General features: G+C 36.3%; 1 protein-coding gene across 1 annotated transcript in view; it reads left to right on the top strand.

The window, feature by feature from the left end:
* Positions 1-18,368, top strand: part of PRKDC (protein kinase, DNA-activated, catalytic subunit) — a 204,104-nt gene that overhangs the window by 142,449 nt on the left and 43,287 nt on the right. Inside the window, exons 64-68 of the mRNA XM_043601034.1 lie at positions 1,837-1,975; positions 2,847-3,035; positions 3,732-3,956; positions 5,188-5,296; positions 6,887-6,998. Coding sequence (XP_043456969.1) covers positions 1,837-1,975; positions 2,847-3,035; positions 3,732-3,956; positions 5,188-5,296; positions 6,887-6,998 — 774 coding nt within the window. The remainder of the gene's footprint in view (positions 1-1,836; positions 1,976-2,846; positions 3,036-3,731; positions 3,957-5,187; positions 5,297-6,886; positions 6,999-18,368) is intronic.

Here is an 18,368-nt window from a genome sequence, read left to right as displayed (position 1 = left end):
GCCAGGTCACGATCTCGCGGTCCGTGAGTTCGAGCCCCGCGTCGGGCTCTGGGGTGATGGCTCGGAGCCTGGAGCCTGTTTCCGATTCTGTGTCTCCCTCTCTCTCTGCCCCTCCCCCGTTCATGCTCTGTCTCTCTCTGTCCCAAAAATAAATAAATAAATTAAAAAAAAAAAAAAAAGCCAGTGTCTAATTCTGAGAAGGATGTTAGATTAGGTTAAAATTAAATTTGAACTTATATTTTTTAGTGCTGATTTTTAGATCTTCAGGTTCTAGGAAAAAAGAGAATAAAAGTAAACGTGAGGAATCCTTGTACTATTCATATCTTACCTGAGCATTATGTGTGAACAAGACATTATGTCAGGTGCTAAGAAGAATTAAACATATCTCCCAGACTCACAAAAGTAGCCAACCAGTAGGAAATATATGTACTTTCCTGTATAACTAACCATAACATGAAATGGGAGGTGGTGAGATCTCTGAGAGGCAAGACAGAGGGCAGTTCAGAGGGTGCATCTTGGCTAACACTGCTTCTGTCTAAGGAGCTGTTGTTATCCTGTTGTTCCAGATGTGTAGATGAACAGTCAGTAACAGTTTGTGTATTTAATATTTTCAGAGAATGAGAAACTCGTGTGTATTTTCTGGGTAAATGAAGCACACAACTTTTAGAGCCTAAACTTTAAACACTGTTTTCCAGCTTTATTTAATACTTCTTCATAGTTTACATATAATATTTTACATTCCTTTCAAACAGAGTAGTGAGAACATAATTTTGCCTGTTGATGATTTGGGTCATCATTTTGACCATGTTATAGTGCGTATCATCCTGGGACCATGGGGCCAGTGCAAGGTGGATGTGAGACTGATCTCTTTTCCAGCTACTGAAAAATGTTTGTAATTCTCATCTCCTCTTGAGCTCTTGGACTGTGAGCTGTTGTCCTACCTCCCATCTCCCCACCTCTGCCTCTGACTTGTTACCCATAAGCCTCTATGAGCAGGGCAAAGAGAGGGCCATGTCTACTAGATTTTTATCTAAATTTGGAATCCTTAGGCTCTGAGAGAGCCCGTGGGGCTTTTTTGATGTAATAAGTACATGAGATTTCATACCTGCGAAAGGACCAAACTGCAGGAAAGCCAAGGAGGAAGCAGTCCTCACTGGCTGGCCAGGTGACTGCAGCATCAGGAAGAGATAACATTTGTGTTGAAACTTAAAGGAGGGGGAAAAAATTGTAGGGGAAGGGAACAAACTTATTAAAAATTTTCTTGAGAATGTCTTAACAGAGGAAGTTTGGTTGAAGGGGTAAAGTAGATTTTTGTTAATGTGAAGAGAAGAATGGGTGCTCAAGCATATAGTAAGGCTGTAAGAAAATTACTTGTCAGTAGAATCAAGATGGCCCATAGAATGTGGATTAAAACATGGCTTTATTAGAACCAGGATTAATTTTTACTCACTCTGGACTCTTGGCTACGTTCCAAATTTTAGGTCTAGACAGGATTTCAAATAGGTCACCCACTGGTATGTGCATTATTACTGTAATGGATTAACACAGAATGGTCTTATTTAATGACACAATTTATCCATTGTAAACTTACAATATTTTCAGATTTCACTTTAAATGCACTTTAGAGTAATCTCTGCTTCCTGTATGACTAAAGTAGTAAAACCTAATGGTAACTTCATAGTGTGTAAGATTTTATATTTATAGAACAAAAATAACATATATCCTTTTTGGCTAAGATAATGTGACATCTGGATTTAATATCATTTCATTAGAATAAAAACTTTAAAAATATTGACGTAGTCATTGATTTGGACTTTCTTTTTGGCTTGTTTTTAGACTGTATAGATCAATTGGAGAATATGACGTCCTCCGTGGTATTTTTAGTAGTGAGATGGGAACAAAGCAAATCACTCAGAATGCGGTATTAGCAGAGGCAAGAAGCGATTACTCTGAAGCTGCTAAACAGTATAATGAGGTAAAACTGATCACTAGCAAATATGCCAGTTGCTTAAGCACTTTTGTTTTCTGATTGGAAAAACTGTTACCTTTAGAATTTAGAGTTTTGTAATGTTTCAACTTTATTCCTGGTTTTTACACAAAAATTAGTAGCAGAGAATAGTTTCATAATAACAAAATGTGAAATAACTATTGCTTTATCTTTTACTCTTTTTAAGAAAACATCATTGAATAAAGGAGAAAACATTTCATACCAAATGCTGTAAAACTGTTAAGATGTTATTTCAGTATCTGCTGTTATTATATAATTTCTCTTAGGGTAGATTGTTTTCCTTCAGTAAGTAAAAACTTTATAAAGAGATAGGTAAAAATTGGTTTGGAGATGACTAAGTTCAGCTTTGTACAGTTTGTATTTTGAGTTGCCAGTGGCTATCTAGGTATAGATATCAAGTAAGTAGTTTAAATTCAGAGTCCATGACCTATGAGATTCTTGAATGAGCAGTCCAGATTGTAAAGTCCTTTGCAATTTTCTGTAAATGTCCTATTTTCTAATTTTCAATCTAAGAGCTCTTTAAGTAGTAAATAATCCACAGTATTGATTCAGATCAAATTTTGGGTCATTCAGAATCTTCAGTTTATTAATTGGCTTCATTGGTAAGTTTCTCAGAGAAATCGTTTCCTCTTGGTTTTTATGTTGATTTGTTCCTATGAGATTTCTTTTGGTTTTTTTTCTTCCATTTAGTGTTACTCTGTTTTCTCTTTTCTCTCCCCTTGTCATAAATCTGAAAATTATTGTCCTTAGCATGAATAGTTTACTACCTATAATACAAATGTTTTCATTTATATTCCTTCCAACTTTTAAAATAAATGTATGAACTTTTCTTCATGAGGCTCTCAATAAACAAGATTGGGTAGATGGTGAGCCTACTGAAGCTGAGAAGGATTTTTGGGAACTTGCATCCCTTGACTGTTACAACCAGCTTGCTGAGTGGAAATCATTGGCATACTGTTCTATAGTCAGCGTTGACAGTGAAAACCCTCCAGATCTAAATAAAATGTGGAGTGAACCATTTTATCAGGTGGGTAGAATTACATTTGAAGTCACTGAGATAAATATTATAGATAGCTGTTTTCTAATTAATGAAATTGTTTAAAACTTCAAAAACAAGGTAGTAGTTATAAAGCATAGAACATTTGTATAACCTGACTCCCCCCAACAACTCCATAATATTGTCAAATCTCTTTAGCCATTCTTTTTATCTCTTTTTTAGCCACTTTTGGCCACTCCTTTCCAAGTATATGGGATGCATTTAAAAATAAACATTAATATCCATAGTATAACTACATGGAAGAATATTTCTTGGTGTCTCTGCCCTGAGACACAGGATACACATGGGGTAGCCCTTAACCCTGAGGTGACATGGTTGCCCTCTCATGGGATCACCCCAACTCTTGGAGGGAAATGACTCACCTGGTCCCCACAAAGCAACTGTCTTGGCTGTGCTTGTAGATTCCTCACTTGTGTGTAACATCCAAAGATCTTTCAGCTAAAAGTAGCTCCCATTTTCCATAGAACATGTTTCTGTGTATTTTGTGGTTACAAAAATCAATAATTTTAAGTGAATGTGTCCTAAGAATTGTAGTTTTAGGTTTGAAACATCAAACGTTGTCACTTTGCATCTAAATCTGGACCTACAAAATTATACCAATGGATATTGTAGTACTAAAATACTCATATTGGTTTTCTGAAGTTAAAGTAGTCTTCTCTTCCTTAGGAGACCTATCTACCTTACATGATCCGCAGCAAGCTGAAGTTACTGCTTCAAGGGGAGGCTGACCAGTCCCTGCTGACATTTATTGATGAGGCTGTGAACAAGGAGGTTCAGAAGGCTCTTATTGAGCTGCATTATAGTCAGGAATTGAGTCTTCTTTACATCTTACAAGACGATGTTGATAGAGCCAAATATTATATTGAAAATTGCATTCAGATTTTTATGCAGGTAATACAGATACACCCATCTGAAATGTACCATTTCTATAATACTTTTAAGTCCATAAACTCATGAACAAAAAAAATCAACACACAAAAAGTTTCTTCTAAAATCTTTTCACTTTGTCCTTTGTCTTAATGCATTTTTTTAAATTTTATTTTTTATTTTTTTTAAATTTACATCTAAATTAGTTAGCATCTAGTGCAACAATGATTTCAGGAGTAGATTCCTTAAGCCCCTTACCCATTTAGCCCATCCCCCTCCCACAACCCCTCTAGTAACCCTCAGTTTGTTCTCCATTATTTATGAGTCTCTTCTGTTTTGTCCCCCTCCGTGTTATTATAGTATTTTTGTTTCCCTTCCCTTATGTGCATCTGTTTTGTCTCTTAAAGTCCTCATATGAGTGAAGTCACATGATTTTTGTCTTTCTCTGGCTAATTTCACTTAGCATAATACCCTCTAGTTCCATCCATGTAGTTGCAAATGGCTTAATGCATTTTTAGTCCCTTTTGTTTTTCTGTTTAAGAAGTTCTTTTTTTGTTTTTTTGTTTTTTGCTTTTCCTTGGGTTTTATTTTTTTCTTCCAAGATTTTGTTTAAATTCAAGTTACTTAACACATAGGGTTGTGCTGTTAAAGAACACTTGAGAGTAGACTTTTCATCTAGAGTGGCTGAATGGAAGTTTGGTTGCTTTGTGGAGGGTATGAACTAATCTTCCCTGATCATTTTCCACCATTATACCTTCTTTCCTTTTTGCTTTTATGAGAATCTTCTGATATTTGGTTTTAAAGTCAGTGTCTTTATAGAGCCTATTAATTAACATTTATCATTGGCTGATATTGATCATAGAAGCATATTCATTCGTTATCGTTATTTTAAAAAATTTTTGAATTTGTTTAGTAGAGGAAGTTTATTGGAGAAGAAGGAGTTGGCTTCTGTAGTTGGCAGTTTTACTTTATAGGATGTTGTGATTTTTAAAAACTGGTGGTCAATAGAGGCAACAGTAGCCCAGTTGTATTGATTTTATTGACTTCATTGAGCCAAAATGTGATTAAAAACCTGAATTATTTAAAAAACTTTAAACCGTTTGTTAATTGCTTCTATGAGCTAATTATTAACTATTCTGAGACACATTTTTGTAATTGATGTAAGGTAGTTGCTGTATTTCATGTTTTAGGGAACTGTATTAAAATTTAAAGTAGGAAATTGATTTTTAAACAATGTTAAATATCTTTTTTCTAGAATTACTCAAGTATTGACGTTCTCTTACACAGAAGTAGACTCACCAAAGTGCAGTCTGTACAAACTATTATAGAAATTCAGGAGTTCATCAGTTTTATAAGCAAACAAGGTAATTTTTTTAGACTACCTTTTTTTCTTTTATACTTATGGAAAGGTTTTGGTATGATTATTTTGCTTAGTGAAAGTGAAACATGTACTGAATGGGTGGGTTAGAAAATACTTTGAGTTCATGCTGCAAATACATATTTTGAGGTCATTGAAATAAATGTTTAAGATGGACAAGCACTATTCTAGGCACTGGGGATGCAAAGCCAAATAAAACATATTGCCTAGCTTGAAGAAGCTTTCAGAGGAGTGGGGTAATCCCCACACGATATGACCCATACTGAGGCAGAGGGATTTCCCATGTCAAATATGTAAAACAGAATCTGCCCTGGACTGAACGGTGCAGGAGGCTCCTGGAGAAACGGCCTGAGTTGATGGTGGAGAAACAGAGGGGCTCACAGAGGACCTTTCTTATCGAAAGCCTGCAGTGTCTCAGAGGGGCTAGAAGTTCAGTGACTGGGTACCACATACCCTGGCCTGAGGGGAGGTGAAGCTCCTGGTGGCAGTGTGCAGACCCTGAAGGTCTTTCTGCTACAAACAAGTGGATTTTATCCTGGCACCTGTGAGAGGCCACCCAAAGTCAAAGGGAAAGAGTACATCTTTGCAATGGTAATATGTCTTAGTCATAAACTGGAATTTCAACTTGTGTCCTAAATAATTTAAAATAATTGTGAAAGACCCTCTCAGAGTACTGATAAAAATTGATATTCGTATATATCTACAATTAATCATTCTCTGCTTTAAATTTGGAGAATTCTTTTTCAAGCGCATATTATTAATGACAGATCATTCATTAAGTGTTTTCTACCTTCTAGGACGTATGTTAATCTTTTTTTTCTATAATGCATAGTTTTTATGACAGCCTTAAGAGAGGTAGATTCCTTGCTTTTTCATTTTATAAATAACTTACCTAAGCTAATATGTGAAAGATTCAGATTTTGAACCCAAGACTGTCTGATTTAAGCTTATGCTCTTAACCACTACTTTCCCACCAACAGAAAGAAACTAAAGCTTTAAGCATTATCAATGTGAAATTTAAATTTCCTGAGGGTTGTCATGAATCTCTGGAGTCCGATTGCTTTGGTTATTATTATTACCATGTAACCTTGTACAGGTACCAAGGTCGGAGGCAGTATTTCGTCATTCAACACAATGATGCGTCTCCGGCTTAAGTGATGAAAATTCACAAAAATTGCATAAACTAAGACTATAATATAAGTATCCCTATGCTGATTCAGATCAGATTTTGCCAACAAGAAAATTGGCTGCAGCCCTATGAAAGCTTTTCAGGTTTCGATCCTTTATAGATTTTGGAATTGCAGATGAAAGACTGTGGATCTGTGCTAAATGCAAAAATTGTGTATGTTTATTTCCCCATTTTTACTCTGTGTCTTAAGAAATTGAGTTGTAATGACAAACTGTATTAGGTTTACTATGGTAACTTTGTATTCCTGTTGTGAAAGACAAAACAAAAATTTTTAATTTGGTCAAGAAATTTGAATTAAGTTTTTTTTTTTTTTACTAATATCAGCCCTACTTTGTAAGTTGCTCTTATCATTGAGCTGTGGATATAGCCATCTTCTAATATTTTTAGGTAATTTATCATCTCAAGCTCCCCTTAGGAGACTTCTAAAAACCTGGACGAACAGATACCCTGATGCTACAATGGATCCAATGAACATCTGGGATGACATCATCACAAATCGGTAAGATGTGATCTCTTTTTTTTTTTTTTTAATATTTATTTTTGAGAGAGAGACAGAGTGCGAGTGGGGGAGGTCAGAGAGAAAGGGAGACAGAGTGTCTGACGCAGGCTTCAGGCTCTGAGCTGTCAGCACAGAGCCTGATGCGGGGCTCGAACCCACAAACCATGAGATCATGACCTGAGCCGAAGTCGAATGCTTAACCCACTGAGCCACCCAGGCGCCCCAAGATGTGATCTTTTTGAACTGAATGTGAATTTTTACGAAATTGCCAGAATGGTTTGTCTCCAAAATGGGTGTTTAGGAAAATGTGGGGTTTGAGCCTAGTGTGTATAGATCAGGCTCATCTTGCTGATTTCTCGTGTAAGTTGTTCTCATACAGCTCTCCATGTCAGCAGTGTGTCCTTTGTCCCAGCTTATCCCCTGCCAGGGAATTGCTGCCCACTGACATTGAATTCATCGTGTGCTGGGAGGTTGATTGCGAACACACTGTTGGCAGTGAGAGAAAGCCGGGGAGCAGCGGGGGCAGTGGTCCACCTGCTTCTGTCCCAGGGCCAAATGTTAGCAACTGAAATGGCAGCAAACACTGCTTCGTGATTTGTTACTATTCTATCATAATTTGGATTTTTGACACTCGTGCCTCCTACCTCCTGACTCTTATTTCATAACTGTATGTATCACTTTACCAGATTTGAGATCATTTTCATACACTCAGCTTTTCCTTGCCCTGTGGAAACCCAGGTAATCCCTGAGGCAGATACTAGCCATGTATTTCAGAGATAAGGCACCAGAATCAGAGGGGTCGTGAATTATTTTGTGCAAGTATGCACAGGAAGTGGGACTCAAGGACTGTGGCCCCGTGTGGTGTTCTTGCCATTATATCCTATTTCCTCTGCTACTACAGGTGTTTTGTTTGGTTTTGTTTTGTTTTTGCTTTTTATTTTTTGTACTTTTTTTTTTTTACTCTTTATTTTGAGGTAAGTTCTTATCTATAGAAAAGTTGAAAGAAAAGTAGAACTCCCATGAACTGCGTACCTTTTACGCAGTCCAATGTTTTCAAACATTTTTAAGATGTTGCCACATTAGCTTTTTTATTTTCTCTCCCGACACATACATAATTATGTTCTGAACCATTTGAAGTTAAAGTACATATATGTGTCTCTTTATCAGTGTGCATTTCCTAAGAGAGTATTGTTTTATATAACACCAGGACAATAATAACTTCACTGTTTTCTTTTTTAATACAGCCCCAATTTCAGTTTTGTCAGTTGTCCCATTAGTGTCCTTTAAAGCATTTTCTCCCCTTCTAAGACGATATCCAGCCCATAATCTCATATTGCATTTAATCAATATGTCTTTCTGGCCTCTTAATCTGGAACACTTTCCTAGCCATCTTTTATGACATTGACATTTTAGAGAAATGTTCCTCAGTTTGCGTTTGTATATTCTCACGGTTAGGTTCAGGTGGTACATCCATAGTTAAAATACTACTTAAGTGAATATTTTCAAGGTATTACATCTAGAAGCAGGATGTACATGTGCTTTTTACTGGTAATAGTAATTTTGATTGCCTGGTTAAAATATTGTCTGGTCTTTCACACGAAAAGATGCTCAATGTTAGTGATCGTCAGGAAAATACAAATCAAAACTACAATGAGATCCTACCTCACACTTGTCAGAATGACTAAAGTCAACAACGCAAGAAACAACAGGGGCTAGTGAGGATGTGGAGAAAGGGGAACTCTATTACACTGTAGGTAATACACTGTAAACTGGTGCAGCCACTCTGGAAGGCAGTATGAAGGTTCCTAAAAAAGTTAAAAATAGGGGCACCTGGGTGGCTCAGTTGGTTGAGTGTCCAACTTCAGCTCAGGTCATAATCTCACGGTTCATGTCCCCCAGCGAGCTCTGTGCTAACAACTCAAGAGCCTGGATCCTGTTTCATATTCTGTGTCTCCCTCACTCTCTGTCCCATCCCACTCGTGCTGTGTCTCTCTGTCTCTCTCTCTCAAAAATAAAACATTAAAAAAATTATTTAATAAATTAATTAAATAATAAAAATAGAACTGTCCTACAACCCAGCAGTTGCACTACTAGTATTTACCAAAAGGATACAAAAATGGTGATTCGATGGGGCACATGCACCTCAGTGTTTATAGCAGCACTATCAATAATAGCCAAATTATGGAAACAGCTCAAGTATCCATCAACTGATGAATGGATAAAGAAGATGTGGTATATATATACACAATAGACTCAGCCATAATAAGAATGAAATTTGCAACAATATGGATGGAGCTAGAGGGTATTATTATGCTAAGCTAAAGAAGTCAGTCAGAGAAATACAAATACAAATGATTTCACTCATACATGAAATTTAAGAAACAAAACAAATGATCAAAGGGGAAAAAAAAGAGAGGCAAACCAAGAAACAGACTCTTAACTATTGAGAACAAACTGAATTACCAGAGGGGGTGGTGGGGGGAGCAGGGCATGGGTGAAATAGGTGATGGGGATTGAGGAGGGCACCTGGCTTGATGAGCATGGGGTGTTGTATGGAGGTGTTGAATCACTATATTGTGCACCTGACACTAACATAACACCGTATGTTAACTAACTGGAATTAAAGTACAAACTTAAAATACATACATACATACATACATACATAATAAAAAATGAGAACTCAGAAAAAATATTAGCTGGTGTTCGGTGTATAATGCCTGTTTTTGTTTTAAGCCTGTTTTTTTTTTCTTTGCAACTAATAAAAAGGGTGGGAGAAGCTTTGAAACATGCATATATCCTGCTTCTCCTAAGACTTAGCCCTCTGTGTTTTGTATCTGTGGATGACTTGTAGCCCAAACCAGTCTTAACAATGATAGTTGCAAGGTGATTATTTTCTAACTCCAGCCCTTGTTCCATATTTATCAGAATACATCTTAGTGTAAGGAAGAGCCTTCCCTTCTCCATCTATTTGTTTATTCATTTACTTGAATTTTAGCTATCAATACAGAATCATGGATTCCAGTTTTATTTAATGGAATGTAATCTGTTGCTATTCTTATTTATTTCATGTTCAAATTGTCTCAGATTTGCCCAGCAGGAGCCCCTTCAAATTGACAGTACAGGCACATCTTGCAAAATTATTCTGCATTTTTTCTAGCAATGTTATAGTCTTAGTTCTTACATTAGGTCTATGATCTAAAGGAAGATAATATTTGTAGATGGTATGATGTGGGGGTACATATTCTGATGGCTTTTTTGTATGGCTGTCTGGTTGTTTAGTCCCATTTGTTCAAAAGTCTTTTCATAATTGAATTGCCTTGGCACCTTTTTTGAAAATCAATGACCATATATGTGTGGGTCTGGTTTTGAATGCTCTGTGCTATTCCTTATTTATATATACATATATATTTTTTTCATATATCAAACTGTCCTCATTACTGTTGCTTTAAAATAGTCTTGAATCAGATAGGGTGTGTACTCCAATTTTTTCTTTATGAAAATTGCTTTGTCTATTTTAGGTTCTTTGTATCTATAGGTACATTTTTAGAATCTGTTTGTCAATTTTATTTATTTATTTTGAGAGAGAAGAAAAGCGAGCATGCGCAGTAGAGGAACAGAGACGGGGAGAGACAGGATCCAAAGCAAGCTCCATGCTGTCAGCGCAGAGCTCAGTGCAGGGCTCAAACTCATGAACCATGAGATCATGACCTGAGCCAAAATCAAGAGTCAGACACTTAACCTACTGAGCCACTCAGGTGCCCCTCTGCTTGTCCATTGCTGCCAAAAACAAAAACTCAGAGTTTGGGATTTTGTTTTCACTATAGAGCAAGTTTGGGAGTTGCCATCTGGACAGTATAGAGTTCTCTAATATGTATATAGTTCTTCCATTTATCTAGGTTTATTTATTTAGGTTTCTTTTCTTTCTCTTTTTCTTTTCTTTTTCTTTTTTTTTTTTTTAGTGCCCATCATGATAAGTGTACTTTTAAATTCCCTTTATCTGTTTCACTCATGCCCCCACCTGCCTCCCCTTTGGCAACCACCAGTTTGTTCTCTGTATTTAAGAGTCTGTTTTTGGTCTGGTTTTTCCTTTGTTCATTTGTTTTGTTCCTTAAATTCCACATATGAGTAAAATCACATGGTATTTGTCTTTCTCTGTTTATTTCACTTAGCATTATACTCTCTAGGTCCATCCCTTTTGTTGCAAATGGCAAGATCTCATTCTTTTTTATGGCTGAATAATATTCATTCCATTGTGTGTATATGTGTGTGCGTGCACACACACACACACACACACACACCACATCTTTATCCATTCATCTATCAGTGGACACTTGGGTTGCTTCCATAGCTTGGCTATTATAAATAATGCTACAATAAACATAGAGGTGCATATATCTTTTCAAATTAGTGTTTTCATTTTCTTCAGATACATACCCAGTAGTGAAGTTGCTGGATCACATGGAAGCTGTATTTTTAATTTTTTGAGGAACCTCCATACTGTTTTCCACAGTGACTGCACCAATTTACATTCCCACCAACAATACATGAGGGTTTCATTTTCTCCACATTATCACCAATGCTTGTTATTTCTTGTCTTTTTATTTTAGCCATTCTAACAGGTATAAGGTAATATCTCATTGTGGGTTTTTTTTTTTAATGTTTACTTTTGAGAGAGAGAGAGAGAGAGAGAGAGAGAGAGAGAGAAAGCGTGAGCAGGGGAGGCACAGAGAGAGGGAGACATGGAATCCAAAGCAGGCTCCAGGCTCCAAGCTGTCAGCCCAGAGCCTGACGCGGAGCTCAAACTCATGAGCTGTGAGATCATGACCTGACCCGAAGTCAGATGCTTAACTGAGTGAGCCACTCATGGTTTTCATTTGCATTTCCCTGATGATGAGTGATGTTGAGCATCTTTTCATATGTTGGCCGTCTGTGTGTCTTCTTTGGAAAAATGTCTATTCAGGTCCTACTCCCATTTTAAAAATCAGATCATTTGCTGTTTTGGTGTTGAATTGTATAAGCTCTTATATATTTTGAGTATTAACTCCTTATTGGATATATCATTTGCAAACATATTCTCCCATTCAGTAGGCTGCCTCTTAGTTTTATTGATTGTTTCCTTTGCCGTGCGAAACCTTTTTATTTTGGTGTAGTTCCAGCAGTTTATTTTTTCTTTTGTTTCCCTTGCCAGAGGAGACATATCTAGAAAAATGTTTCTGTGGCTGTTGTAGGAGATATTACTGCCTATGTTTTCTTCTGGGAGTTTTATGGTTTCAGGTCTCACATTTAGGTCTTTAATCCATTTTGAGTTGATTTTTGTGTATGGTATTAGAAAGTGGTCCAGTTTCATTCTTTTGCATGTAGCTGACCAGTTTTCTCAGCACCATTTGTTGAAGAGACTGTCTTTAACCCATTGTATATTCTTGCCTCCTTTGTCATAGGCTAATTGACCATATGATAAGTGTGAGTTTATTTCTGGACTTACTGTTCTGTTCCATTTATCTGTGTGTCTGTTTTTGTGTCAGTATGATATTGCTTTGATTACTACAGCTTTGTAGTATGGCTTGAAATCTGGGATTGTGATAACTCCACCTTTGTTCTTTCTCAAGGTTTTGAATATTTGGGGTCTTTTGTGGTTCTACAACACATTTTAGTGTTATTTTCCTAGTTCTGTGAAACATGTTGGTATTTAGATAGGAATTGCATTAAATCTGTAGATTGCTTTGGGTAGTATGGGGATTATAACAATTTTGTTTCTTCTAATCCATGAACATGGAATATCTTCCATTAGTTTTTGTCATATTCATGTTTTTAAATCAGTGTTTTACAGTTTTCCGAGTAAAGATCTTTCACTGTTTTGGTTAAGTTTATTCCTAGGTATTTTACTCCTTTTGATGCAATTGTAAACAGGACTGTTTCTGTAACTTCTCTTTCTACTACTTCATTATTAGTGTATAGAAACACAACAGGTTTCTGTATATTAATTTTGTTTCCTACAGCTTTACTGAATTTTTTTAATACTGCTAAGAGGGTTTTTTTGATGGCATCTTTATGGTTTTCTATATATGTGTCATGTCTTCTGCAAATAGTGAAAGTTTTACTACTTTAATTGCAATGACTTTTTTTTTTATGGATGTGTTGGGTGTCTTGTTACATTCATTCCTAGGTATTTTATGTTTTTCAGTACCCTTCCAATTATTTGCTGCTCATATTTTCTGAAAGTTTTATTTTGTTTTAGCATGCATGGGTGTTGAATTTTGTCAAATGCTTTTTCCTGCATCTGTTTGATCATGTGCCTTAGGTATGTAGTCTACAGTTTTGTTCACATCCACTGGTTACTTATTGATTCTCTGTCTGGATGATCTGTCCATTTTTGAATGTGAGACACTAAAGTCTCCAACTATTATTGTCTTGCTGTCTAATTTTTCCATTTAGTATTTGCTTTATATATTTAGATGCTTCAATGTTAGGTGCACAAATATTTATAATTATTACATCTTCTTATAGGATTGACCACTTTATCATTATATAATGACCTTTTTACCATTTTTAGCTTAAGGTGTATTTTTATTATTTATTTATTTATTTATTTATTTATTATTTGTTTGTTTGTTTATTGCTACCATTTGCTTGAAATCTTTTTCCATGCCCTCACTCTCAGTCAGTGTTGTCTTTATTTTTTTTTAATTAATTAATTAACCTTTTTTTAAACTTATATCCAAGTTAGTTATCATACAGTGGAACAATGATTTCAGTAGATTCCTTAATGCCCCTTTCCCATTTACCCCATCCCTCCCTTCCATAACCCCTCTAGTAACCCTCTGTTTGTTCTCTATATTTAAGAGTCTCTTATGTTTTGTCCCCCTCCCTGTTTTTATATTGTTTTTGCTTTCCTTCCCTTATGTTCATCTGTTTTGTATCTTAAATTCCTCATATGAGTGAAGTCATATGATATTTGTCTTTCTCTCACTGAGTAATTTCGCTTAGCATAATACCCTCTAATTCCATCCACATAGTTGCAAATGGCAAGATTTTATTCTTTTTGATTGCCGAGTAACACTCCATTGTATATAGAGACCACATCTTCTTTATCCATTCATCCATCGATGGACATTTGGGCTCTTTCCATACTTTGGCTAATGTTGACAGAGCTGCTATAAACATTGGGGTGCATGTGCCCCTTTGAAACAGCATACTTGTATCCCTTGGATCAATACCTAGTAGTGCAATTGCTGGGTCATAGGGTAGTTCTATTTTTAATTTTTTTTTTTTAATTTTTTTTTTTAATGTTTACTTATTTTTGAGACAGAGAGAGACAGAGCATGAACGGGGGAGGGGCAGAGAGAGAGGGAGACACAGAATCGGACACAGGCTCCAGGCTCTGAGCCATCAGCCCAGAGCCCGACGCGGGGCTCGAACTCACAGACCGCGAGATCGTGACCTGGCTGAAGTCGGACGCTTAACCAACTGCGCCACCTAGGCGCCCCAGTTCTATTTTTAATTTTTTGAGGAACCTTCATACTGTTTTCCAGAGTGGCTGCACCAGTCTGCATTGCCACCAGCAGTGCAGAAGAGATCCTTTTTCTCCACATCCTCGCCAACATCTGTTGTTGCTTGAGTTGTTAATGTTAGCCATTCTCAGTGTTGTCTTTAAAGCTAATGTAAATCTCTTAGTCACATATTGGATTTTTGTTTATTTTATCCATTCAGCTGTTCTGTCTTTTGATTGGAGAATTTTATCCATTTACATTTAAAGCAATTATTGATAGGTAAGGACTTATTTTTGCCATTTTGTTGTCTGGCAGTTTTGTAGATCTATTGTTCCTTGCTTCTTGCTGTCTTTTCTGATTTGATGACTGTTTGTACTGATATACTTTGACTTCTTTATCATGATCTTTTATGTACTTACTAAGGCCTTTCCTTTGTGGTTACTATGAGGCTTACATAAAATATCTTATAACACCTTAGTATAAGCTGATAACAACTTCACTGCAATAGCATTTTTAAACTTTATGCTTTTACTTCCCCATGCCCCTCACATATTAGATTGCTGATGTTACAATTTATGTTTTTTTATGTTGTGTTCTAATAGCAGATTCTTGTAGTCAAGGTTATTCTTAATACATTTGTTTTTTAACGTTCAAACTAGCATTATAAGTGAATTATGCACTGTCATTACCATATTAGAGAAACTGACTTGGGCTACATGTTTACCATTAACAGTGAGCTTTGTACTAACTTCATATGTTCTCATATTAATTAGCAGTGGTTTATTGCTGCTTGAAAACTCCCTTTATCATTTCTTATAAGCAAGATCTAGTGGTGATGAACTCCCTTAACTGTTGATGGTTCAGGAAGTCTTTATTTCTCCTTTATTTCTGAAGGACAGTTTTGCCAGGTATAGTAATCTTTGGTGACAGTTTTTGTTTCTTTGCTTTTTAAATTTTTTAAAAATGTTTATTCATTTTTGAGAGAGAGAAAGAGAGAGACAGAGTGTGAGCAGGGAGGGGCAGAGAGAGGGGGAGACATAGAATTCGAAGCAGACTCCAGGCTCTGAGCTGACAGCATAGAGCCCAACTGGGGCTTGAGCTCATAAACCGCAAGATCATGGCATGAGCCAAAGTCAGACACTTAACCAACTGAGCCACCCAGGTGCCCAGACATGTTTTTCTTTCACTATTTTGAATATATCATCTCATTCTCTTCTGGCCTGAAAAGTTTATTTTGAGAACTCCACCTCTAGTCTTATGGAGGTTACTTTGTATGTGATGTGCCACTTTTCTCTTGTTGCTTTCAAAAGTCTTTGTCTTTGACTTTTGACAATTGAATTATAATGTGTCTTGTGTGGCTTGGTTTGGATTCAACCTGTTTAGGGTGCTTTGGGCCTCATTAATCTGGAAATCCATTTCTCTGCCCAGTTTTGAGAAGTTTTCAGCCATTATTATTTTATTTTATTTTATTTTTTATTTTTATTTTTTTAATATATGAAATTTATTGTCAAATTGGTTTCCATACAACACCCATTGCTCATCCCAAAAGGTGCTCTCCTCAATACCCATCACCCACCCTCCCCTCCCTCCCACCCCCCATCAACCCTCAGTTTGTTCTCAGTTTTTAACAGTCCCTTATGTTTTGGCTCTCTCCCACTCTAACCTCTTTTTTTTTTTTTTTTTCCTTCCCTTCCCCCATGGGTTTCTGTTAAGTTTCTTAGGATCCACATAAGAGTGAAACCATATGGTATCTGTCTTTCTCTGTATGGCTTATTTCACTTAGCATCACACTCTCCAGTTCCATCCACGATTATTATTTTAAATATACTTTATGTCCCTTTTCTCCTAGGATTCCCGTAGTGGGTATTATTGTTTCATTTATGTTGTCCCATAGACTCTCTTCACTCATTCTGTTTTTTATTTATTTTATTTTATTTTTACTTATTTTTATTTACTTATTATTTATTCATTTATTTTTGGTCCTCTCACTGGATCATTTCACTGATTATTTCTTCTGCCCAGTTGAGTCTGCTTTTGAAGATTTCTATTGAATTCTTCAATTCAGTCATAGAATTCTTTGGTTCTAGGATTACTGGGTTTTTTTTTTGTTTTATGGTTTCTATTTTTTTGTCGTTGTTGAACTTCTTATTCATACATTTGTTTTCCTAATTTCGTTTAGTTGTCTGTGTCTGTGTTCTTCTGGTTCACTAAATTTCTATAAAAGTATTTTGAATTCTTTTCCTGATGGTTCATAGATCTCCATATCTTTATTGTCACTCATTATAGCTTTATTATTTTCCTTTTATTGTTTTCCTCTATCTGAGGATACCTTTATTTCACTTTTTTTATTTTCCGTGGATATGAAATTCTGGGTGGATCCCTCCTTCCTCCTCAGCAGTATCATTTGGCCTTCATGTTTCTGAAAAGAGAGTCATGATTAATCAAATTGTTGTTCTCCTGTGTTTAATCTATCATACCTTTTGACTGGTTTCAAGATTTTTGTTCATTATCATTGGTAATCAGCAGTTTGATTATGATATGTTTAGGTGTAGTTTCCTTTGAAGTTACCTATTTAAGGTTCACTGAGCTGCTCAAATCTACATTTTTGTCACTAAATGTGGAGGCTTTTTGGTTATTGTTTCTTCAAATACTTCTGCTATAATTTTTCTGTCTTTGTAGGGTGCCCATTACACATATATTATACTTTTTGACATTGTCCCACATGTCCCTGAAGCTCCATTCATTTTCTATTCAATCTTTTTTCTCTTTATTCTTCAGATTAAATCATTTCTATTGAACTGTTTTCAAAGTCACTGTCATTTTCCTGTATTTTCTTAATTCCTCTCTAAGTCAGTGTAGTGAATCTTTTATTGATTAGTGGATTTTTCGGTTGCAAAATTTACATTTGTCTTTTTTTCATACTTTCTACTGAGATAGCTGCCTTTTCATTATTCATGGTTTTGTTTTGCTCTCTTGGAGCATCATTAAAATAGCTGCTTGATCATTCCAGCGTATGGGTCATCTCAGAGTTGACATCTGTTGTCTGTCTTTTTCACTGACAATGGATACATTTTCCTGGTTCTTTGTATATCAACTAATTTTGGATCTAGAAATTGTTAATATTATCTTGTGTATACTCTAATCCCTTTTATAATTCCCAGGAATAACTGCTTTAGCGAGCAATCAGTGCAGTTAGATTCGGACAGTGGACTCTGTCTTGCCTTCTTGATTCACACCTCAGTTGAGTCTTTTCTTCACTGTCTCCAGTCAGTGTTGAACATGCATACTTCAGGAGGCAGGCTGAAACTTGTATGGCTTCATATACAGAATTAGAGGATTCTCACTGCAGCCTTTGGTCTGCCTAGGCTCCCTTCTAGGTTTCTCTGGGCACAATACAGCAGGGTTCCTGTCAGAATCTTAGTCACTCAGGCTGCCATAGCCCTCCGCAGCTAAGGTTATCCTCAAGGCAAAACCGGAAAAAGAAAGAGAAAACCAGAAGCTCATCCAAATGGCAGCACCTTCTCCTAGCTTTGACTTCCCTGCCCATGCTGTGTTTACTTTCCGTGGCTTCAGGTGGTTGTATTTGGTATTTTATCTAGAGCTTTAATTATCAGCAGAAAGGTGGTCTGTAAGATGTTTACATTGCCATATAAGAGGGGGACTCTTGTTACTTGTGGAAAGATGGTCCTCTCCCTGGTTCTATCCTCCCCAGTCTGACAGAACAACATGTCATACACCACAGCACTTGTCTGCCTTTTTTAATTTGTTTCCTCTATCGGAACTTCCTTACCTCCTCTAATACCTGAAATCGAAATCGAAAAATACCTGGCTATTTTTCAAAGCCCAGGAAAACGTCCATCTCACTTTGTGAAAACGTATCCAC

The sequence above is a fragment of the Prionailurus bengalensis genome, chromosome F2, assembly GCF_016509475.1.
Source record: "Prionailurus bengalensis isolate Pbe53 chromosome F2, Fcat_Pben_1.1_paternal_pri, whole genome shotgun sequence".
NCBI lineage: Eukaryota > Metazoa > Chordata > Mammalia > Carnivora > Felidae > Prionailurus > Prionailurus bengalensis.
Note: the sequence above shows the minus strand (reverse complement) of the source record. Positions and strands in the feature narration are given on the sequence as shown.